The following is a 26,058-nucleotide window of genomic DNA, read 5'->3' on the forward strand; positions in this document are numbered from 1 at the left end:
GAGATGGGCGAAGGGATGAAAGGGATGGAATGTCCAGTGGCATGTGGTAGCAATCCACAGATCCAGCAGTTAGTGGCATTGGCGGCAAGGTTGTGTTGGTGGAGCAGTTGCACAAAAGAGTTATTCCAGAACTCCTTACGTCTTTCTCGGAGTTGGGGTGAAAGTGAAATCAGATGGTGTTCTTTCATGGTGGTGGGTTGGGCAGTGGTCAGCAATGTCTTATGAGCGGGTGCGTTTTCTTCCAGGATCCAGAAAGTGACCATGAGAAGGAGGCAAAGGAGAAGGGTAACAAAAAGTACAATGGTCTTTGGGCTGTGCATTTTGTCAGTCTTTGGATTTTTGTAGTGGATCTTCGGACGTCCGGTTGCTTCCATCATCTTCATGTCGGGTGCTTCCATCACCTTCAAGGGACTCGGTAGCGGGCAGAACCACAGACTTTGTTTAGTTTCTCTTCTGGAGGCCTTTGAGGTGACTAGGCAACCGCTCTGAGATTTCAACTTAGTTCGTGGTCTGCTTAGCCGAAGTTCCCTCCTTGCGTCGTAGGTTATACCCTTCTTTGGATGGCACAGTGGGATCGGGACATTCAGTCAATTCAAGTGTCTCTGTATTCGGGCAGCAACTCAGGGATGGTCGGTCCTTGTCCAGAAGTTCCTCTTGGGCGGTGATGTTGTCGGTGGTCGTCAGGGTCGATGATACCTTCTTGCAGTGGTGTGCATGCAGCCAATTACATTTCCCCTCCACTCGAAGAGCTGTTCGGGTGGTGATCAGGACTTGCAGGGGGCCCATCCACCGGGGCTCCAGACTCTTGGTGCGCTGGAAGTTGCGCACTAGGACAAAGTCGCCGGGTTGGATGTCGTGTCCGGGGCCCCTGGAAGCGTCGGGAATGGCTTGCAGCACCTGCTGATGGATAACAGACAACGTTTTAGTTAGATTGTACAGATAGTCAGACATGAGGACGTCCGGGACGTCGTGAATGGATGCTGGTTTTGGTGCTGTCCAAAGGTTCATGGGTCGCCCGAAGACGACCTCGTAGGGGGTTAAGTGGTGTTTGGTAGGAGTGGAACGCATTGATAGCAATGCTAGTGGGAGGGCGTCTGGCCATTTCAGTCCTGTGGTGGCAACTATTTTGGCTAGTTTGAGTTTCAATGTGGCATTATGTCGCTCAACCAAGCCTGCAGATTGGGGGTGGAAGACCGCATGGAATTTCTGTTTTACACCCAACCCTTTTAAGATGAGTTGGATAACTTCGGCTACGAAGTGGGGGCCGTTGTCGCTCCACAAAATTCGACAAAGGCCGTAACGGGGGAAGAATTCTTTCAGTAGTACTTTTGCGGTAGTCATAGCAGTGTTGTCGCGGGTTGGGTAGGCTTCCACCCATTTGCTGAAGGCGCACACAATGACAAGCACGTACTTCAGGGTTTGGCACCTTTCTAACTGAATGTAGTCCATCTGTAGCACCTCAAAGGGGTGACTAGGAACCCCAAACCCTCCCCGGGGCACAGCAGTTCCTTTACCAGGGTTGTGTTGGAGGCATATCAGACATTGTTGGACTAGGCGTTTAGCTGAGTCTGGGATTTTGTCGTTGTGCCAGACTTTGGAGATGAGTTCAATCATGGGGGCAGACCCTATGTGTGCGAAGGAGTGTGTCATGGTCAGCATGGGAATCAGGTATGAGTCAGGTAGCAACCATTTGTTTGTGTCTCTAGTTCGCCAGCAGCCTTCATCATCTTTCAATCCCACCCGTGCCCATTCAGTTACTTCGTGTGGTGAGCTGGCCAATTGTATGTCTCTAATGGTTTCCCTAGCATCCTTCCATTTTTCAGTTTGTGACCTGGTCACGTACATGTGTGTTGTTGACCTATTCTCGGCTGTGGTTCGGGCAGTGATGTCAGCCAGCGCATTTCCCTGTCCTATAAGGTCCGTCACTTTTTTGTGTGCCTGGCATTTGATCACAGCTAGCCGTGTGGGGAGGAGGACTGCTTCGGTCAGGGCGGAGACTAGATCTCCATGTAGGATGGGTGTGCCATGGGAAGTCAGGAATCCCCTCTCCTTCCATAGGAGCCCAAAGTGGTGAACCACCCCGAAGGCGTACTGGCTGTCGGTGTAAATGTTTGCGGTTGTCCCCGCTGCTAGGATGCATGCTCGTGTGAGAGCAATCAGTTCAGCCGCCTGTGCGGATCGCTGTGTGATGCGGGCTGTCTCAACAACTGTTCGGGCCGTGGTGACTGCATAGGCGGCTGAGGTGGTGCCGTCGGCGAGCTTGATGCATGAGCCATCTACCCACAGCTCTCCGTCAGGATCTGGGAAGTATCTCGGAGGTCAACCCTACTCTTGGTCTGTTCGTCGGTGAGGGTCACACAGTCATGTATAGGGGACGCATTTGGGTCATTGTTAGGGAGAGGTAGCAGAGTGGCTGGGTTCAGAGTGGTGCATCGTTTCAACGTGATGTAGGGTGCAAGCAGAGTCAGTTCATAACCAGTCAGTCGTGCGCTAGTCAGGTGTTGAGTCTTAGTCTGGTTCAGGAGGGTGTCAACTGCATGGGGTACTAGCACGGTGAGGGGGTTTGAAAGCACGATCCCCTCACTTTGTCGGATAGAGACAGCAGCGGCGGCTACCGCTCGAAGGCAGGCGGGCAAAGCTCTGGCTACAGGATCAAGAGTGGCAGAGAAGTAGGCACAAGGGCGTTTCTTGGGACCTATGGACTGGGTTAGAACAGACAACGCGCATCCCTCCCTTTCGTGGGGGAAGAGGGAGAAAGGTTTAGTGTAGTCTGGGGTTCCTAGGACTGGTGCTGAGCAAAGGGCATCTCGTAATTCTTTGAAGGAGGATTGGCATTCGGGTGTCCAGGGGAGGGGGAAGGGGACATCTTTAGCCAACAGGGAAAGCAGAGGTTTTACAATAAGACTGAAGTTTGGCAACCACTGTCGACAGAAGGAGGTGAGGCCTACCAGAGACCGCACTTGCTTCTGAGTTTTGGGAACAGGGGTTTCTAGGATGGTCTGAATTCGGTCAGGTGTAAGCTTCCTCCCATCTTTGGATAGGAGGTGGCCTAGGTATGTCACTTGGGGTTGGCAGAATTGCAACTTCTTCCTGGAGACCTTGTGACCGTTCTCCGCAAGGAAGTGGAGGAGGTGGATGGTGGCTGTGACTGCGAGCGGAGTGGTGTCAGCCGCCAAAAGAATATCGTCGACATACTGTATTAACACCACTCCGTCCGGTAGTTGAACTGCATCCAGTTGTCTCTTGAGGGCCTGGCTATATATGCTGGGACTCTCAGTGTAGCCCTGTGGTGCCCTACAAAATCTGTACGAACGGGCTTTTAAGGTGAAGCCGAAAAGGTAGCGGCTGTCTGGGTGGATGGGGATGGAAAAGAATGCGTTCTTGAGATCAATAACGGTAAAGGTAGTGGCAGTGGACGGAATCAGGGTGAGGATGGTGGTGATATCTGAGACTACGGGGTACTGAGGTATGACTACTTTGTTAACCTCTCGTAAGTCGACAATGAAGCGGTATGCTTTCTCATCTCCCTTGCCTTGCTTCTTAACAATGGGTAGGATAGGGCTGTTGCAAACATTACTAACTACTTCTTCTACCACTCCTGCATCGACTAGGGACTGGATGATTTCCACCAACGCCTTCTCGCCTTCGGGCGATATCCGATACTGCGGAAGCTTTGGGAGCACTGCTTCCGGTCGGACAGTTATGTGTACAGGGTTGATCACCATGCGTCCTACGTCGGAGTCGGTTTTAGCCCATAGATGTGTGGGTAACGTGTCAAGTAGGGACAGGTCAGCATCGGTTTTGGAGAACATACGTCGTGTGAGACAAGGCCTGAACAGATCTGGGTTATCGTGCAGTATGACCCGGACTCCGTCTGGGGAACATCTGATGGTAGCCCGGAAATTATTTAGTAAATCAAGACCCATAATGGCGTCGGGGGTGTTGGAGGAGAGCAGAAATGTCGTGTCAGTGGTGTTATTTTCCAAGTCAAAGGAGATTGGTGCGGACAAGGGATTAGTGGAGGGCGTTCCATCAAAGCCTATTGAGGTTACATGTGAGCCAGACAAGGGTGCCCTTGGGATCAGCCGTTTAGATAGCGCACTACGTGTCGCCCCAGTGTCTACCAAAAATGGAGACTTTGTGCCCAAGACCTTAGCAGTGACGTAAGGACCTTGTTGGTCAACACGGAGTTCGACTGGACCCCTCCCTTGCCCCTGGCGGTCCTATGCAAAGTCATGGGTGTTGTCGTAGTCGGACTGCTGGCACTGGTTCTGTCGGGGGCGGTCGAAGGTGTTTGGTCTGTATGGCCTGTCATTGGTGGTGTCGTTCGTGTACCCTCGTCCCTGTCCTCTATTTCTAGGGCTGTTTGCTATGTCTCTTGTGTCCCTATTCTTGTTCATATCCAGAAGGACCGGGCACTGGGATTTCCAGTGTCCGAACACTTTACAGAACGCACACTGATTCTCGTCTAAGTCCCTGCGTCCAACGTAGGGTGCGGGTGCATGGTCTCTAGGGGGTGGTTTCCTAGGGGCAGTCGGTTGGTAGTTTCCCTTGGGAGGTTCCCTTCCTATGGTCACCCCTTGCAACTGTGCGATCATTACCCTTTCCTTCAGCTCCTTTTTCTTTCTCTCGGACGCCCTATCGTTCTCATTCTTTTGGTGTTCGTAGTACTGGGCCATCTGGAGGATAGCCGCGGGTTTGGAGGCTGCCCAACTACTCTCGCTGGTCTGTAACTTCTGGGAGACTTCCTGTGACAGACCCTTCACATAATTCTGGACAAAGAGGTGATGTCCGGTTGCAGTGGTCATGTCCTGGCCACTATAATCGGAAAACACTGTCTCGAATCGAGAGAAGTATTCGGATACATCCTCCTGGGGTTTCTGGCGGCAAGCCGTCACTATCGACCAGTCTACTTTTCTTTCTGGGATTAGGGTCTTTAATTTCTGAACAATCTTGTCTGGGAGTTCCAATATGGCTTTTAGAGGTTTCTGTCCAGGTTCTCGCTGCTTGTCTATGGTATCGAGTTGCACCCAGGTATATCCGAACGGTTCAGCGTGGTCGACTTTCCGGATTTGCTTCCACACATCAGCCGGCAGACATAACCCGAAGAACAAATCGATATCCGCCAAGGTCATTATAGTTGAACCTAAGGCCGTACCTAGTTCTGTGTAAAAAGCAGTCGGGTTCTTTCTTAAGTCGGGTAGGGTTTTTCTAAAGGTCAGGATGTCTTGTCGGTCCCATGGCTGATAGACCCAGTTATATACAACCCTTCCCTTCGCATCTTGGTGGTTGATGTCATCGTGTGTTCCCTGACCTCGTGGGGGGACCCAGTAAGGAGCGGCTTCCTTGATGGGCATCATGGTATCAGCCTTTCCTGCCTAGGGTTCAGTCGCTATGGGGGTTTCTGTCTTGGTCGTCAGTCTGTGTTCTTTAAGATGTCGGAAGACTTCGAGTGTACGTGTGAAGAGGTCCGTCACATCGCCCTCTCCCCCTTCTCCAATATCAACCTTTCTATACAAGGTTGCTAAGCCTTCGGGACCTCTATCCTGGTACCTATCCTCATAGGCATTCAGAGCGTGATAACAAAGTCGTACGACAAGGTGTCGTCTGTGGTTGTCGGCATATGAGTTGTACATATCTGTCACATATTCCGCACTTTCCTTCCGTTCTACTAGTGTTCTCACTACCTTATCGATTCTGTCTCGTTCACCCTTTGTTAGCCGATTCATTTTGGCGGAATCTTTCTTTCTCGTCTCGGGGTCATCTAACGTTATTGCTAACGTCGTGTTCAGTACAAGAGGCTCGGCCGGCGCGGAGGCCGTGAGGACCGAGGCCCTGGTACTATTTTCGCTTGCATTCGGGGGTTGTGGGTGCTGCACTATAGGTTGGGAGGGAGCGTATGGAGGGGGCATGTAGATGATCGGAGGACCTAATAGCAATTCATCGTTCGCCCGTTGCTTGGAAGGCAACTCAGGGTAGAGCGTAGAGGGGGTCCTAACAGGGCATTGGCCTGACGTTTCAGATTCTTGTTTTTGTTTAGCTTCTTTTCTCTCCTTTATTTCTTCCTCTAACTTTCTAGCGACAAGGTGAGCTGTCTTTCGTAGTTCTTTTTCTGCCTTTACTTCTTCTCTCTTCTTCCGTTGCGTTGTTTCTTTGCGCCTCATGCCGAAACTGTCGAGCATAGTGGGCGTCGTTTTATTGCTACGTAGAGCTATTTCTAGCGTTTCTATTTTATGGTCATCAAAGGATCCCATCAGTGGCCACTGACTTTCGGATTCCTTCTTTGTATATTTATGCCATAGTTTGCTATAAGCTACAGCGACTAGTCCATATTTAGTAAACATGTCCTTATTAGGGGTGCCTTCCAGTGGAGCCGGATGGTTCATCTCTAATAAGCGGTCCGGGCAGAACCAACTACCAATCAGTGGGGAGAAGATAGGCATGACGGGTTACAACGGTGACAAAAGTCTGCACTACCTATCTTTTTATTGCTTGCAAAGACTAGACAGAATATCTCTATTCCACGTTATTTGTAAGCAGAGAATACCTCCAAAGAACCAATATCGAACAACCAGTGTTCGGACAATCAATCAATCAATGGTGAGAAAGAGATAGGCACGACGGGTTACAACGGGGGACAAAAGTCCGCGTTACCTACCCTTCACTATCTGCAAAGACTAGACAGAATATTTCTATTCTACGTTATTTGCAAACAGAGAATGTCTCAAAAAGCACTATTCGTCAAAAACAATCAATGTTCGGACAATCAATCAGTGGGGAGAATAATAGGCACAACAGATTACAAAGGGGGACAAAAGTCCGCGTTACCTACTTTTCACTATCTGCAAAGGGAGAGAGAATATCCCCGTTTGTAGACAGCGAATATCTCAAAAAGAACAATCAAATAAGCAATACTAGTATTTTCAATCAATCAATCAATCGTTTCGCAATTTGTCGTGTTATACGACCTTACCCGGACCGCATGGACAGTTTCTCGTCTTCCGCCTCCAGCGCCCGATCGTCCTCTACTCTCCGTATTTGCCACGGCACTCCTGATGGTTCCCAGTCAGGACCGTAGATCACTCGAGAGAGGTCTGCTCGGAACCAGTGAAGTTCGGATGATCGGCTGCCAGACGAGGGTCTATCAGGCAGGAGCTCTCCCGATCGCTGCAGTCGTTCACTCTGTCGTCGGGACCTCTCCCACTGGATCCACGTGTCGCTGATGGGCCCCACGCTTGGGACGCCAATTCTTAAATGGTAGCGGCAGTTTCAGTCGATAACCTTTCAAGTATTGCCCGGCGGTAATCGCCTCTTACACCATTCGATGATTAACCAACAAAAGAGGCAGGCGCTGAAGACTGGAAGGCAGGAAACAAAGTTTTATTCCGTCGGAGCAGAACACATCAAATCGGACAGCAAAGTATCGTCTCGAGGTGCTCTCACCGCATCTCTGAGGCCTGGCCTCTTATACACAAGTTTATTGCTTTATTACACGGTTTATGGTACATGGCACATTCTTGAGATTGCTTTGATACAAGAAAGAACATCCTCGGAATCCCCACCTCAAGCTCGTTCTCACACATATCTACAGTAGAAGTCCCCACCCTACCCACAGTAGGAGATGGCTATCACACAGCTGGACATTCCGCCAATTCCCGGGGGTGTGTGCGACTGGTCGGGTCTCAGGGGGTGGGGGCCTTGATCTACTGTAATCCCTTTGATGTGAGGTGTTTTCCCTTACAGTAGGGGCAATAAACTGCATCCGCAGGGCTAGGTGATGGCCTGGGATCGGTTCGGACAATCGGGCACAGAGGAAGGGGGCTATCAAAAGGATGTATGACCATGTATGGGATGAAAAGAGGTGTTGGTCAGGCGCGGGATGTGGTTCCATAGCAGGGTCGCTCAGAAGGAGAGAGTTTATGGCCCACGTATGAGAGAGCGGGGGTGGTCAGCGCGCGGGGGGATGTTCGCAGCGCCAGAGGGACGCGCTGGCGATCGGCAATGAGGTCATGGTGCCTAAAATGGCCGTCGCGCGTTTTCTGCGTGTGGCGCTTGGGGAGAGACAAGATGGCGCAGATAATGTTCAGTTACGAACTAAATTTCCACACCACAGCATTGGGCGGTATCTCTAAGGGCTCCTCCTATTCCTTCAAAGGTGAACAGTGTGGGATTTCTTTTGGATGATAAACTGTCCATGAAGCCTCAGGTGGCCAAGGTGACTGCACCCTGCTTTACAGCACTCAAGTGGGTAAAAAGGATAATCTGGTTGATCCCCGCTTCAGCCCAAAGGACTGTGATCCATGCCATAATCTTATCCAGATTAGACTAGGGTAATGTGTTTTATCTGTGTACTGAAGAGACAACTATTCGCCTGCTGCAGGTAGTACAGAATGCAGCCGCTAGGCTCCTGTACAAGCTCCCAAAATTTGCCACGGTCTCCCATCTTTTCCAGAAGCTGCATTGCCTCACTTTCTCTAAACGCATCACATTCAAAGCCTTATGCTATTTGTTTCAGGCTAAAACTGGATTAGGTTCACACTACATACAGGATTTGATGATGCCCTATCAGCCCACACAAGCTCTGTGATCTCTGAACCAAGCTTTGTTCACTGTGCCTGGATTCTCCCTGGCTCGCATGAAAGGGCACTCCTTTGCCTACTTAGGCCTAAAGTTATGGAACTCTCTTCCAGAGTCTTTGAGAAACTGTAAATCCCTAATTACGTTCCGCAAGGGCCTGAAGACCAGACTTTTTACATCTGTTGCACCTAGATTTCCCTCCTTTCTTGCTTTGCGCCGGGAAACACTTTCGGGTAGCTGCGTGTACTACAAATACCTAAAATAAAATTAATCGCATGCTTAAGTGCAAGATGGTAGGTCTTCTTTCACCCTAGATGTGGTACACCTTGCACATAGTATTGATTTCTATTTTAAGAAAAAAAAGCGAATTTACAAATTATTTAGTTTTAACATTTTTTTTTGCAAAAATACATTATTTTGATTATATGACACCCTTCCTAACATATCATTCAAAGCCTTCACAAATTGTTGTACACTACTGTGGTACCTGCAGCACTTACGCCTGTTTCATTTGTATTTAGTTTAGGTGTTCAGTAGGCATAAGAAAGGTTTTAGGACCTTTTTTCTCCCATTCTGTTGCTACCTATGGAACGTTAAGGTCAAGAATATAGATATTTGGACCATTTTCCATAGAGAATGGTTAATCACACTGGGGCAGATTTACTAGCCCCTTATGCCGCCAGTGCGACATGTTGCATGACGCACCGGCGGTGCAACCTGCTGAGTGATATTTACAAGCACACGTAAAATCACCCTGCGTGACTTTACCTGTGCTTGTAAATATCGCTCCTTTTCACGCAACACTTTGCGTGTTAGGGGGCGTGACATGGGTGTTGCTGTGGGTGTTCCCACGCAACACCCATGTCCACTGATGCATTCCCAGATTTACGAGAAATCGCCAGAATGGTACGCCACCCCAGGGGTGGCGGACCGAGGTGGAACGAGGAGAAATGTTTTCATTTCTCCTTGTTTTTTTCCTCTTTCAATGCATGCTGCATTAACAGCACGCATTGGAAGAGGAAATCACCTCAATGGTTTTTTTTATGCAGGAAGGTGCCCCTTCCTGCACAAAAACAATTTTTCCACGATCCAGGCATCTTTGCACCATGGTTTGTGCGCCAGCATAGGGGAAGCACAGAGATGCGAGATATTGTTGTAAATATGTCGCATCCCTGTGCTTCAAAACTAACGCAGCGCAGCAAAATGACTTGCGGCACCGCGCTGCATTCGTTTCTTGTAAATCTGCCCCCATATTTCAAATGGATCACTAAATGTGGTAATAGAAGTATAACTGTTACTGGCAATCACAATAGACTTAAGTTATCAAGCTCAAATCATTCTAATGAAGCAGACTAGATGTCAGATCGGAGTTGGAATGAATATTTAATGAATATAATTGATACTCATCCAGCTGTCATTCCTTCCCCTCATCCACTTGTCTTGGGTACCACCCCAATCCAATGAAAAACCATGCATTCCACTATGACGCCAAGAATCCATGAACCGTTAAGCATTGGCTACCTAAAGTTTTTAGTGTTTAGAACATTGTTTGGTCTAGGTATCTCCTCTTTAAAAATACTAGCTAGTTAGCAGGAGTTTGTACACAATTTTGCTTGTTCAGGATACACTAACAGCCATTTTGAGAGGAGGTTTGTTTTATGTGTAATATTACTTGGGTGAACTCATGAGTCTGAGGTCCAGGTTTACCTACTTTTCACACAATGCAGTGCAGCAATCAAAGTACGTGTGTTGCATGAAAGTATGACAGGAGAACAGCGCCATATCTACTAAAAACGAATCTGTGTTTCTTTCTCCCTGCACTGACACATGCACCAATGCACACAACCTTGGCCTGTGGTGCAAGGGTGTGTGTGTTCTATCAAGCATAGGCTTTGTACTGAAATGGGACCCTTCTAGCACAAAACTAAAACAATGCTTTGTTAGTTGCTCCACTTGGTATGTGTGCTGTATGTACTGTGCAGCATTGTAGCCAAGTGAAAAGTTTTAAAACTTCCTCCACCGTTACGCCTGCATCGAGCATGTGTAGTTTGTTGGTGCAAATCCCTGTATACAAATGCTAGTAGTGAGAGACCAAACTTTTTTATAGTCCGGCAGCGCCAGGGAACAACGCTCTAAGCTCTCGGGTTCTCCTGCCTGGATTACCAATATAACAGAAACACGGGATTCTTCTAGATGGCATCAAAGATCGATTTATTGGCTGCAGCCAGTAGCAGAGGTCCAACAAGTACCACACAAGTAGGTTGCGAGGAGACTGCTCGACAATACAAAGCAGGTCGCTCTTTTTATACCCAAAATCATGCCTCAGGCAAACATTCTTTGAAGTGCAGTTGGTCGCACCCCATGTACCCAAAACAATACTTTATTATTGATGACAATCCCATGTGTCCGGCCTCTTGGCTAAAACATACGTTCTTCTGGGGTTGAAACCGGACCAACCTAACATCCTCCTTTGAAGAGACCGTCCACTCATAACAAACAAATGGTCACCTCCCCACCATAAACAGGTCATAAAGGAAGGAACAGAAACGGAGGAAAGAGATAGTAAGTAAGGTTGGGCAGGTGTGTGCGGGTCATATAAGTTTATACAACACTGGCCTTTGATCAAAACCTCGCTTAACTCGAGGGCAGGTACTGGTTTGGCAAGTTTCGGCCCCAGGCAATAGCGTCAGCTTTCGCCAGGTCATGAGTCAGCGCAAGGCCAAACTGGGGGGGTGGACGTGTCATGCAGAGTCAGGCTGCCTACAGTGAGGGCAATGTAAACAAAATGGATGCCGTGCACAAGATGGAACCCGTGTGTTCTTTAACGAGATTTACTAATAGGCAGCAAATTCATCGGGAAGCGCGACGAAAACACTCGTACATACCAAACTCGCTATTTACGATATGCAGATACCAAAATCGTAACGGAACCATGATATAAACACACGGGTTCAGAATTTACGGAACCACAGACCCTCCTTTTGCCCTCACTTAGGCAATAACCCATTCTGAATCTGAGTCAATATCAATCTTCATCAGATCATCAGTATGTTGCTGAAGCATCATCCTACCTCTCTGTTCCTCCCGTGAAGCAGGCGGACTGCGCACGCATACCGTAGCGCAAAGGCTACACAAGGCAGGACCACACTGCACACAGAGGCAACAAGTGAAAAGGACTGCTAGAGCCATTCCACTGATCGTCAGAATTCTCCATCCCCACGTGGACAACAGTCCCCAGAACCAATCAGTTAACGACCAATCTCCTTCGGCCATATGTATAGACTCGGAGATCTTATGTAACCTGGAAATGGCCTTGTACACTGTTGGAGCATTGTCTGGTATGAAGACACAGCAGCTCGATTGGATCACTTTACATACTCCCCCTCGGTCAGCAAGTAGAACATCTAAAACCATACGGTTTTGTAATGTCATGAGGCGATCCGCTTGAAGCTCAGCTGTCAAATTACTAAGGGCACCAGCAGTTTCGTTCACCGTGGACTCAACCACTCGGGTTAGTTGTCTCAAATGCCTACTATTTACCATGGGTCCCCAGTACGGCAGGAATCCCTTAAAGAAATCCCCTGCTTCTTGACCCGCGGTGTCCTCTTTATCGAAGACACCTCTCACAACTCTCGTCTTGTGATAGTCAGCGGAAGCGGTATACGTAGGGGGCAACAGATAGGCAACAAAGCAAATGCCCGAAAAATCTGGGGGCAGCCATGTATAAGCCTGATTGTGGCATACAAAGTACGTACCCTTAGCAGCCAAAAATGATGGGGAAGACTGCGACGGAAAAATGTACGTCTGAGTGCAAACACTCTTCCCTAGCTGAGCCCTCGGATTCGTACCATTTCCTTGCAGACAAAAATGACCTCGGTGGGGTACGACCCAAATCGGAGACGATCTCTTACGCTGTTTCCCACCCAGACTAATGCGGTATCCAGTTGCGTTCCACCCAGTGTAAGCTGATAACTCGTCCCTGGTAATAGACATATAGGCATTCACATCTCTGCTCATGTTCGCAATTCCCTTCACCAAGGCTGCATTCGAGTTATGTTTCACAGAACGCGGGGGACGCGGGGGATAGATTTCCAAAGCAAAAAGGAACATCGTCTGAAAAGCCCATGATGACCCGTTTTGACTAAAAGGTAGGACTAAGTAGGGGATACCCTTTCCCATTGTATGTGGCATCAAACCACACACCCAACAATTAGTGGTGTTGACTATTAATTGGTGTTGGTGAAGCAATTGGATGAACGAGTTGTTTGTGAATTCCAGTCTTCTAGTTTGTTCATGTTCAGGCAAGGGGTGAAAAGAGTGTATAGAAACAGTGGAAAACAAAGGAGTAGACGTAGGTTGTGGGGTAGGTGTGGATAGGAACTGAAAAAGGAGGACAATCCCACCCATCAAAGTTATCGAAATACTGAGTGTCAATAGGGCACATTTAACTAGAAAACTCTTACTAAAAACATTTTATCAGTTAATCCCATCAAACCAAGAAACTCCACCCTCTAACGAGCCGTCCGCGGCGGTTGGGTCTTCTGTGCTCAGGACTACGCCTACTAGCTCAAGGAACGCCCTTAAGACCAATAGAACCCCTGACCTTGTGTCAAGGAGCCTGTACTCCTGAGTCTTTACACCGCGACCCTCCGGCTGAACCCGGGTGGCGGTTCGGAAAAAGGTAAAACAACAAAAAAAACAAGCAAGTTTCTTGGTTGGGAGTAATGTACACAAAAATCATAAAAAAATCAGTTCATGAGAGTTCGGGGACGTAGGTTATATCTGCTTCTTCCAGGTCGAGTATGGTCCGGAAAAAGTTCAGTAGCAGGAGTGTTCGGGTCTGTGAGTATTGGCAATGTTCCAGAGTCCGTAGGTGACGGCAATGTTCCAGATTGTTCAGTAGTGTCTGAAGTGGTCACAGATTCATGTCCTTCAAATTGGGCATCAGAAAAAGGAATAAACCGAGGGATGGTTTCGGATTCGGAATTCCCCACACCCTCTCGAACCCAGGAATCAAAAGGTAAAGGGAGTGGTACTCGCTTTGTATGGGCAGCGTGTACCCAGTTTTTTTTCTCCTTGAGCCGGACTGCAGTGCGGGTGGACAAAAGGACCATATACGGGCCAAGCCAGCGAGGTTGTAGATTTTCGGTCCTCTGAAAATTTTTGACCAAGACTAGGTCGCCTGGCTGCAACTTGTGGCCGGGATCTTCGGATGCCTTAGGTAAGCTCTCAACAACCTGCTGATGAATGATTCGCAATTTAGTAGTCAAATCAAATAAATAGTCAATCAACATTGGATGTTCTATGCTACTAAATTGTTTAGGTCTCGGGACACCCCAAATGTTGGCAGGACGACCAAAAACCACCTCGTATGGGCTAAGCCCAACTCTTGAATGTGCGGTCGTCCTTATGGACAAAAGCGCCAAGGGCAGCGCGTCTGGCCATGATAATCCAGTACTCGCTTGAATTTTAGCCAGTTTTAGCTTCAGAGTGCCATTATAGCACTCAACAAGCCCCGCTGATTGGGGGTGATTTGCACTATGGAATTTCTGCCTGATCCCCAGACCAGCACACACTTTCTTCATTACCTCACCCACGAACTCACTTCCATTATCACTCCACACAATCTTTGGCAACCCATACCTAGGAAAAAATTCTTTGAGCAGGATTTTGGCAGTGGACAAAGCAGTGTTATCCTTTAACGGATAAGCTTCTACCCATTTTGAAAAGGCGCAAACTACGACAAGGACGTATTTCAAGTTGTTGCGTCTTTCCATGTGAATGAAGTCTAGCTGTAGGACCTCAAAGGGGCATGTAGGGGGAGCAAAGTGGCCTGCAGGAGTTGGAGTTCCCTTACCAGGATTGTGCATCAAGCACACCATACAATTCTTCACCACATTCTCTGCACACTTAGAAATTCCAGAATTCTTCCACACTGGAGCTAGCACCTTGCAAATCCCTTTTACACTGATGTGCGACAGACCGTGTGCCATCGTTACTACTGCATGTACATACGCGTTTGGCAACATCCATCTCTGATGCTCGGACAAATCAATCCAACATCCAGTCGAATCCAATTTACCCGTGCTTTCTTTCCATACGTTCTTCTCACTCTCAGTAGCTTCAGCTTGAATCTGTTTCACACTTTCAATCGTATCTTCACACATTCCAGTTTCACTCATCCATCTCGCATTACTCGCAACATACATTCGACTCATCATGTTTCTCGCTGTCTCTTTCGCAACTTCATCCGCAAACGCATTCCCACGACCAACGTCATCTGTAATCTTTTGGTGCGCGCTGCATTTCACAATCGCAACTTGCTTCGGCAATGTAAGTGCTTCCAGAAGCTCATTCACCAACTGTCCATGCTGAATCTTTGTGCCATGGGACGTCAGGAATCCCCTTTCTCTCCACAGACGTCCAAAACTGTGCGCCACACCAAATGCATACTGACTATCAGTATACACATTCACTCTCTTTCCCTCAGACAAAACACACGCTCTTGTCAATGCAATCAGTTCTGCAGCTTGTGCGGAGTTGTGATTCACCCGTGCTGTTTCAACAATCGTGCTCAACGTCGTCACCGCATACGCAGCAGTTGTATCACCATTCGGCAACTTATAGCAAGATCCATCCACCCATAATGTACCATCCGGATCTGAAAAAGCGGTATTCTGTAAATCCACTCTTCCTTTTGTTTCTTCTTCCGTCCTCAGAAAACAATCATGCTCTACCTCATTCGCATTCATGGAAACCGGCAACAGTGTCGCAGGATTCAGCACATTGCACCTTTTTATGTGTATGTGACTAGCTAATAGTGTCAACTCATACCCTGACAATCTCGCACTCGTGAGGTGTTGTGTTTTAGTTCTGTTCATCAAGGTATCCACTGCATGTGGAACCAATACCAGCAGGTCATTGTCCATCACCAAACCAGCAGATTGTCGAATAGAGACTGCGGCTGCTGCTGTAGCTCTCAAACAACTCGGCAGTGCTCTAGCTACCGGATCTAAAGTTGACGAGAAATACGCACATGGACGTTGTTTGTCACCAAATAACTGTGTCAAAACCGACAATGCACAACCTTCTCTCTCGTGAACGAACAATGTGAAGGGCTTACTGTAGTCGGGTGTACCCAACACAGGAGCCGAACAGAGTGCAGTACGTAACTCCGAAAAACTTTTCTGACACTCGTCAGACCAAGGAAGAGTATTGGGTGTATTTTTGCATGTCAGAGCCAACAAAGGTTTTGCTAACAAAGAAAAATTGGGGATCCACTGGCGACAGTATGACGTAATACCTAAAAACGCACGCACTTCTCTCTGTGTACTTGGTACAGTCATTTGTGCAATCGCTCTAATTCTTTCTGGGGTCAACTTCCTTCCCTCCTTTGATAAGAGATGACCTAAGTAGGTCACCTCTTGACAACAATACTGTAGTTTCGAAGGTGATACTTTATGTTTGTAGTCAGATAAATGACGGAGCAAAGAAATCGTAGCTGTTTTACATATTTCCTCATTATCAGCTGCCACAAGAAGATCATCTACGTACTGAATGAGAGCAGCACCAGCCGGCAACACAAGAGTATCAAGCTGCATTTTTAGAGCCTGACTATAGATTGAGGGACTCTCACAATAGCTTCGGGGAGCGCGCCGAAATCTGAAACTACGCCCACCTAATGAGAAGCCAAAGATATCTCTGCTTTCTTCAGCGATCGGGATGCTAAAGAAGGCATTCTTTAAGTCAATAACCGAAAACCAGGATGCTGAGGCAGGAATCAACGTCAGTAAGGCAGTTATGTCCGGTACCACAGGAAACTGTGGGATGACAATTTTGTTGACTTCGCGAAGATCTATCACAAAGCGGTATACGGGTGGCTGAGAAGAATCTGTACGTTTCATAATCGGTAGAACTGGACTGTTGCATACATTACCCCTAGTTTCCTCAATCACACCCTTCTCGATCAGATCATAAATGATCGCCAAAAGTGCTCGCTCACCATCACTCGAAATCTTATACTGAGGAATGCGTGGTAGTTTAACATTTGTTTTCAAAGTCACAACATATGGTGGGATCTCAAGGAGACCCACATCATTAGGACCATCAGCCCAAAGAGAATCAGGGAGACAGCGCAATTCCAGTGGAAGCTTATCTTTTGACACATACATTGGAGAAACGACTCTCCGTCCCAAGGTAAGATGTACTCCTGAGGGAGAACAATGCAGGGTCGCATATAATCTTTTCAACAAGTCTAGACCCAACAAATTTTCGCCGCAACCTGTCGTTAAGATCAGAGGAGCTTCCAATTCATAAGGCCCAATGGAAAGAGACAAAGGACTAGACACTGGATTATGAACCGGGGCGCCAGAAAATCCCACCGAGACATTAGTTAAGCCAGACAAAGGTGCGCCAGGAAGTTTAGAGTGCATGATAGAACTCTTAGCCGCACCAGTATCCAGAAGGAAGGGCTCTGTCACACCTAATGTAACTACAGAGACATAGGGCCCTTTTTGGTCTACTGGAACCGACACTACTCCCTCTCCTTGTCTATGGCTGTCCTAGCAATCTGCATATTCTACTTTCTCATTATCGACATGATAATCGTCAGCATAGTACTGCTGAGATCTACCATCTTGCACATTCTGTCGATCAAAATAGTTCTGTGACTGTTGTGGTTGAGAAGAGCGCTCATTCTGAACAGGGGGCACCACGTCCTCTACCCCTAGCTATCTGCTGAGAATTACCACGTCCCCTTGGAACAAAAGCACCATTCATACGTTGCCGTAAAGCAGGGCACTCACCTTTATAATGGCCCTCTTCTCTGCAATACGCACACTGATTAAAACCTAAGGGCTGTGTTTGATGGTAATAATCAAACCTGGGTGGCATTCGCTGATGCTGGGGCTGCTGTTGATACGCAGGGCGTTGCTGTACTTCAGGCTGGTTTGAACGGGGTGGATACGCTTGTTGTAACAGGACTTTAGTTTTCAGATCTTTCGTCTTTTTCTCTACCTTGTCTTTCTCCTCCTTGTCTCTATTCTCATAATATTGAGCTGTAGCCAATATTTGAGCTGTAGATGAAACTGCCCAAGAACTCTCGGAATCTTTTAACTTATGGCTCAATTCAGGAAGTAAGTTGAAAACGAATTTGTCTACAAATAACCGTTGACCACCCTCAGAGCTCATATCTTGACCACTATGGTCTATGAAAGTTTCTTCAAACCTTGTGAAGAAATCAGAGACACTTTCATCCTTCTTCTGTTTGCAGGCAGCTAACTTATCCCAATTAACCTTCAGCGCCGGCATTAGAGTTTTCATGAGAGTAATTATCCTACCTGGCAAATCCGTCACTAACTGTTCTGGCTTCGCACCGCCCACTTGTCTACCATCCGCTAAAGCAATGTTGTCCCACGTATCACCCAGTTCTGCTACATGATTTTCATGCCGAATTTTTGCCCAAATAGGCTGTGGTACTACATTGCCAAACAGCATATCAACATCAGCCAAGTTCAGTACGCAAGCTTCTACTGTCTGCGATAGCTCTTTATAATACCCTGCAGGATTCTTGCGGGGATCGGGTAAAGTCTGCTTAAGAGTCAATACTTCCGATCGTTTCCATGGGACATGTATCCATACGCGCTGGAAGTGTGGTAAAACAGGAGGATTAGCATTTGCATCTCCCTCTCGCCAAACTGGAGGAACCTCTCTCATAGGATACTGTCTAGCTTTCATCCCAACTGAATGATCAGGTTTAAACAAAGTTCTCGGCGGCAGAGCAGACCTATACGAAAGAAGTATTACTACCGCATTTTTAACTTCAGAACCCACAATCACACCTTTAGCAAACTTGCTCCGTAGCTCAGACAACTCCTCGGGGACTGTATCTAACTCATCACTATCCCAATCTTCTTTAAGGAAAGCACACATAATGTCAAACACATATCTTTGCGTAGGCTCGTCCCACTGCAGAAACGTATCCAATACCACCTGCGGACTATATTTGGCCGGTTTAGAAATCCACCTACGAGCTAACAAATCCAACACTTCTCGCTCCTGAAATTTAGGGAGCTGGCTACGTCTCTGTCGACTGTCAGAAACGGCGTTCGTAGTTAACGAACTAAACAAAGGAGTCAGAAAGTTAGCGACAGTGTCAGCTACTCGCCGACGAACAGAAGGAGAGTCAGTCATAAGGACAGGAGAGAAAAAGTTCGGCAAAGTAGTGGGAGGCAGGACAGGCACAGGTAAAGTAGGTACAGGTGCAATAGGTAATCCGGGCTGAGGAGGTGCCGGAGGAACTTGGACAAACTGGGGAGCAAGAACGGGAACATGCAATTGCGGGGGAGCAACCTGTGGCAACATTGGTGCAGTAGCACCTTGTGCGTACGGGGGAGGAGACTTTAACAAATAAGACATCAATGGATCCTTTTCAGAATCTTCCGCTACTTTTTCCAACAGAGGTGTTAATACTGGATAGCATCTATCGGTTGCCATATTATGCTGTCGTTCAGACACCTCAAGAGCCTTATCCTCTACATCAATTTTAAATTGCCTAGCAGCTTGCATAATAGATATGTCATTTACTTTTCTATCTTTCTTCGCTTGTTTAATCTCGCGTTGTCGGGCTTCTTTACGCCATAGGCGGAAAGAGTCAAACATTGCGGGTCTAGCCTTTTTCTTAAATAACTTTACTTCTAAATTATCTAAGACTTCTGTTTCAAAGCTTCCATTTTGGGGCCATCGCAAAACACCATCTTTCTTGGTGTAGCGGACCCATATTTCATTATACGTGATTGGACCCACGCCATGCTTCGAGTAGAGCTCATACGTTGGAGTTCCAACTGGAGGTATCGGACACGAATCCTCCAACCGGGAATCCCTGTTGCAACAAAGAACCAAATTACCAAAAATACTGCGGCTAGGCATCGTGCTCACTAACCCAGTTTCAAACTTCGAGGGCTTATCTTTACCGATATACTCGTAAATGTACGAGACCCTCGGTTTTTGGAAATTGCAATTGCCAAATAAGACTAAGGACCCAAACTAAGTTACCAAAGACCAAGTTACCAAAGACCAAACCAATATGCAAAGGACCAATGCAAACCAGACAAACCAAGGTGTTTAAACCAAGGTACCAAAGAACCAGACCAAATACAAACCAAGGTTTTTAAACCAAGGGACCAAAGAACTAAGGACTGGGTGCGACCCACTTTATACTTAACTCAATTTATTGATGATCGATGACGTCATCTGAAGATCACCCGTCTAGTGTTTCGCCGTCCAAAGAATTATGAATGGGTCCAAGGCAGGGCGACAGTCAGGGCAGCAGTCCTTCGTAGCCGTCTGGAAGAGGGAACCTCGCAGAAAAAGACCTTCGGACCACTTTTGCGACATACAGGGATCGATGAAGTGGGAGATCTCTTCCTCCGGAATTTTCTTACGAAGCCCCACACGATCTTCAAGCTTGGACCGGTACCGCTGATATCGCCGCACGTTCGGGCGCCAACTGAGAGACCAAACTTTTTTATAGTCCGGCAGCGCCAGGGAACAACGCTCTAAGCTCTCGGGTTCTCCTGCCTGGATTACCAATATAACAGAAACACGGGATTCTTCTAGATGGCATCAAAGATCGATTTATTGGCTGCAGCCAGTAGCAGAGGTCCAACAAGTACCACACAAGTAGGTTGCGAGGAGACTGCTCGACAATACAAAGCAGGTCGCTCTTTTTATACCCAAAATCATGCCTCAGGCAAACATTCTTTGAAGTGCAGTTGGTCGCACCCCATGTACCCAAAACAATACTTTATTATTGATGACAATCCCATGTGTCCGGCCTCTTGGCTAAAACATACGTTCTTCTGGGGTTGAAACCGGACCAACCTAACATCCTCCTTTGAAGAGACCGTCCACTCATAACAAACAAATGGTCACCTCCCCACCATAAACAGGTCATAAAGGAAGGAACAGAAACGGAGGAAAGAGATAGTAAGTAAGGTTGGGCAGGTGTGTGCGGGTCATATAAGTTTATACAACACTGGCCTTTGATCAAAACCTCGCTTAACTCGAGGGCAGGTACTGGTTTGGCAAGTTTCGGCCCCAGGCAATAGCGTCAGCTTTCGCCAGGTCATGAGTCAGCGCAAGGCCAAACTGGGGGGGTGGACGTGTCATGCAGAGTCAGGCTGCCTACAGTGAGGGCAATGTAAACAAAATGGATGCCGTGCACAAGATGGAACCCGTGTGTTCTTTAACGAGATTTACTAATAGGCAGCAAATTCATCGGGAAGCGCGACGAAAACACTCGTACATACCAAACTCGCTATTTACGATATGCAGATACCAAAATCGTAACGGAACCATGATATAAACACACGGGTTCAGAATTTACGGAACCACAGTAGACAGGGATTTGCAGTAGTACCAGCCATGTTACACCCTCTTTATGCAAAGTAGTGCACAGCGTTACTGTAGGCATTTGTGCCGCAAACTTGGTGCAAAGTGTTAGTAAATCTGGGCCCCAGGGTTCCCTCACACTGGTGGAAGATGGTAATTGTTATATTTTCTTTAGACTTGAAACACATCAATTTATAATGTATGCTCTTACAACTGAGCAAACCAAAAGACTATGATATATGTATATGTGTATATATATATATATTTTTTTTTTTATGCATGCTTTCATTTGGAGAAAATGTATACATTTGTTATAATGACATTTGTCAACAATAAAATAATTCTCTGATGGCTAATGGTTACTCCTGTGGATTTCCACTAGTGTGGATTGACGTACATCCCTATTACTGTTCCCTCTCTGTCTCCAAGAATAAATTATCCTCTACTCTGTTGTGATTTAAAGAAAAGATGACTCAATATGGATTTATCCCATTATTGCAGCATTAAAGCAGGAATGAATGTCTTAAGTAATGAGAAACCTGAGGTTATTGTTTACATGATAGGATGGTTTACAGTACGAGTTGTGATGGTTTACACAATTATGTTGAGTCATGTGCAATATTATGATATCAGGTATATGGATCATTGCGCTATGAAATTCCCGTTTTATTGTATTTATACATATATATTTTAACGTGATGTATTTTACACGATGATGTTTTTAAATCTATTTATCATCCTGTGTATATACCATATTAATATTAATATTGGCATTTATTAACTCATACTGTTTATTCCATTTGAATGATGTGAACTTCAATGCCATGTACATAATTACTGTTGATTGGTAGTAAGTCACTACGATTGAGGCTATGAGAACAGACTCTCTAACCGGCATAATCTTGTGCAAGTGTGTTTTCTATGTTGATCACTTTCGTTTTACCACGTGATGTTATTTCATTGCATTTTAAAAAGATGGCATACGGCTCTCTCGTATATGTGATCAAGGGCAAGTGGTGCCCGAAACGTGTAATTTGAGGACAATAAAAGAATAATTGCCTACATCTCCGGTGGTTCGTGATTCTCTTTTTGCCGAAAGTGACTGCATTCAAAGACAGAGTATCTCTATGTTCTTTATATATATATATATATATATATATATATATATATATATATATATATATATATATATATATATATATATATATATATATATATGTATATATATATATATATATATATGTATATGTATATATATATATTTTTTAATGCATGCTTTCATTTGGAGAAAATGTATATATTTGCTATAATGACATTTGAGTCAACAATAAAATAATTCTCTGATGGCTAATGGTTACCCCTGTGGATTTCCACTAGTGTGGATTGACGTACGTCCCTATTACTGTTCCCTCTCTGTCTCCATGAATAAATTATCCTCTACTCTGTTGTGATACCAGCTTCTTATGCTTTAAAATGGGTTCTCTTCAGGGCCCAGTTGTTTGTTTTCTGCCACATGTTGATAATTAGGCTAGGCCACATGCTGGGGCATTTTCGTGGTCTCACTACAGACAGCTACATCAATCTGCTGCAGATATCATTGTATACAATACTTCACAGAGTCACCTTTGCCAATGATTTGATGCCTTTTTTTGTTAATCTTGGTTCCCTGCTTCTTATTGGCGGCTATCCTCTGAATTCTGTGTTTGTCCCCCCCACCCCCTGGAGCAGACCTCTTTCACCCTTGCTTTCAATTGTTCATGGTGTAGCCTTCCACTGCTGATGTCATGGAACTACTGTTATTGTAATTCCCTCTTTGGCACTCAGTGGGAGTGCACATCTTGTTTTTCAGAGCAAGCTCATACTCTTTAGTTTTACCCAACCCCAACTCCTCCATCGTTACCCTCCTACCTTCCCTCTCAATGCTCCTCAATGACATGCCAGTCCCCACATGGCGGCCTTGGTGAAGCCCTGGATGTCCCCTATAGTCTTTCATCCAGATGCATCTTAGCGGCATGGCAGGCACTGGAAGGCAGCCTTCGTGATGCCATGAATGTCCCCTATCACTTTCCCTCCCGATGCTCCTCTGTGGTGTGCAAGTTATCAAATTGTGGCCTTGGCGATGCCCTGGATGTTGCCCCTTGCATGATGGTTGTCACAATTGGCTGTACTAATGGTGGAGGCTTATAATCTCCACCAGCACCTGTAAAGTCAGTAGTGGCGTCAAGTCCTTCTAAATGTATAGAAAAGAATGAAAACATTATTTTGAAGATGGCCTCCACATTGTGTAATGTGTTGCGTCATTCCAGCAGTGCACATGATGACACAATACATGTTGTGTTACGCAACTCGGCAGCCATCTTGAAAATATAGAAAGTATCATTTTAAAATTGCCAGGCGGTCATTGGCACAGCTGATTGCGTAGCTCACTCAAAATTGGTAAAAGAGACTGATTGTCTTTGCTTTTGCTTGTTACTCTACTGGTTATCGTAGGTGATGTCATCGGTCCTTTCCAGTGTTAGCTGCAATCTAGTAAACATCTAATGTCACACAAATGAGTCATCTACTGGATATCATATGATCACTTTTCTACAGCAACGTTTCCTCCTAACAAGATATGTTTTGGGCTTGTTTAAGACAATAGTGAATCAAATTTGCTCCGTTTATTTATTGTTCTAGGTTTGGTTCCAGAATCGTCGAGCAAAGATGAGACGACAGATGAAAGTACAGCACATGAGGCCTGGAGGTAGAAATATCAGTAATGTTTCTCCTTCCGACAGGAGGTCTAAAACATGTGAGGAAGCTGAAAGGTCAGACTTGAACCCTGGGATTGCAAACATTGAGGGACCGACCATCCAAGACCATCATCACCCTATATCCCCATGTAGCAAGGAATCACAGAAGACCCTGGAAGAGGAGGGTATGTGTGCAGAGGATTACAGATCTCACAGCATTGCCTCCCTGAGGGCCAAAGCTCGTGAGCATGAAGACGAGATACAGAGCTCTGCAGCTCTGAGCCGGACTGAACCACACTCACCAGCTGGATCAGACACCGTAGAGCAGAGTGAAGGCCAGGGCAGAGTCTGACAGATTGAACTCCTCTTCTCCGTGGTATACTAGGCGCTGGAATGCAAGATCCAGTTTCTGAACTTGAAGCAGTGTGGGAAGGGATCTTTTATTTTAACTTCCAGACAAGGCTGGTAAGAAGCCGCTAGGAAGACTTGCTCTGAATCCTGTTACTACTCTTCATTTTCATGGCCATGTTCACTCTATTCCTACAAGTGCAAGAAAATTCACATGAGCATCATCCTGGGATGGCCTATTAAACATTTGTTTTTTTATTTCAGAAAGTTTTTATTAGGATTTTGTACAAACAGTAAGGTACAGCTGAGAAAAGGCAGAGAAAGCAAACCATAGTGTAGACGGTACCGGCAGTCCGTATGGAAACAACTGTATATCCCATAATAAGTGGGTTTTCTGTAGAGGTAGAGGGGAGGTATAAGTGTATCTGTTTATAAAGATGAAGTATGGTTGTCTAATGTTCGTAGGGTAAGAGAATAAGGTTATTTAGGAAGGTGTGTGAGGTACCTTGTTTGCGTGCATATGGATGAAGAGCGAGAGAGAGAAGGAGGAGGGAAGAGAGAGGAGAAAAGGACAGGAGGGATCAGTAGGAGTGATAGTGAAAGGGGAGAGGGGAGAGAAGCAGATGGGTAGGGGCTGGGAAGGGGATCAAAACCTTTTCAAGTATTTGGACTGCACTGTGCGAAGACCCGTGTGCCTTTCAAAGATGAATTGTATCTCAGTTCCACAAGAGATGGCATGGTGTAAATGTACGTGTATCACAAAATGGCAGGCCTTAGGCTGAGGATGAAATTGAGTACACCTCCCATTCAAACTGTTTCACAGATAAAATACGTGGCCGTGTGCTGAGAACAAGGAATACCGCCCAATGCAGGGACTAACACACTGGAGATGACCAGCAAATTCCCTGTCAGGATTTTGCCAAGTTAGTGCTCTGGCTTTTGTCACATACTTTTGAAAACTGTATGCATACTTGGGGATTCTCTTAGTAGCCATTGTTGAACCATCAGGACCTTTTTTCATGGCATTATTTCCTCCTCTGTGGTACATTATAGTGTGTCTTATAGGAGTTGCTTGATTCATGGGTCAGTCTTTGAAGGTCGACACAAACGCCAAATTTGGGTGCATTCAGTTATTTCATAAAACACATCCCCTAACATTGTCTTTCATGTCTCTATTTCGCCCTGAGACTCAAATACCAGGTTGATTGTGCTGCCCGTGTGAATCGATGTGATAAGCAAGAGAGCCGAAGTGGACCCCCAAAAATACGTGATCATATTATTGCCTACCTTAGGCTGCATTTTATTCCTTTTGATCCATATGGAAATAGCCGCACTGAGGGGCCATTCAAGCCACATCAATAAATGAATATATGTGTACAATAAGCATTAGCATATTGCCAACGAGCCTAAATATAGTTGTGCCAGTGCACTAAATGTGTACCAAAAATGTCAAGTAACTTTATCAATTTTATTACTCCAGACTGCTGGGGGCCCAATTTAATAATGAACGATGAACCTGGTCAAACTAGCCTTAACTTCTTCCACTATTTCCCGTTAGCTTCCAGGGTTTGATGCTATGTTGAGACCGTCTTTTAGTATCCTAGAATTTTGAATTTTTCCTACTGCCATTACCTACACACTGGATTTCATTATGGGATCAATGGATATGTGATCTTCTCAAAAAACGCTGATTAGTAATCAATTGATTTATGAAATGATAGAAACTATCATTCATGCAAGCACATATGCAGGGAGCAGAGAACGTTGCGTGAGCCACACCTGGCTTGCAGCTGGAAGGTCTTGTGGTCTGGCACCTTTAAGTAATAAATCTATTTTCTCTAATTGGTGTCTGATTTTTATTCAATTTTCTGAACTTTGGAGGCATGAAGTGAGTAAATGGAAATCTTAAAGGTTAGGAACTCCATATAGTGACAGAGTGGTGTGGCAGAGATTACCATGATTGGAAGACATTGTTTCAACGGCAGTCCCCCACTTAGGCATACTAAACCAC

General features: G+C 46.1%; 1 protein-coding gene across 1 annotated transcript in view; it reads left to right on the plus strand.

The window, feature by feature from the left end:
• The window catches only part of LOC146796603 (uncharacterized), a 138,232-nt gene extending 112,398 nt beyond the window's left edge, over positions 1-25,834 (plus strand). Inside the window, exon 5 of the mRNA XM_085629258.1 lies at positions 23,644-25,834. Coding sequence (XP_085485384.1) covers positions 23,644-24,051 — 408 coding nt within the window. The 3' untranslated portion in view covers positions 24,052-25,834. The remainder of the gene's footprint in view (positions 1-23,643) is intronic.
• Positions 25,835-26,058: the final 224 nt, after the last annotated feature.

The sequence above is a fragment of the Triturus cristatus genome, chromosome 10, assembly GCF_964204655.1.
Source record: "Triturus cristatus chromosome 10, aTriCri1.1, whole genome shotgun sequence".
Classification (NCBI taxonomy): Eukaryota; Metazoa; Chordata; class Amphibia; order Caudata; family Salamandridae; genus Triturus; species Triturus cristatus.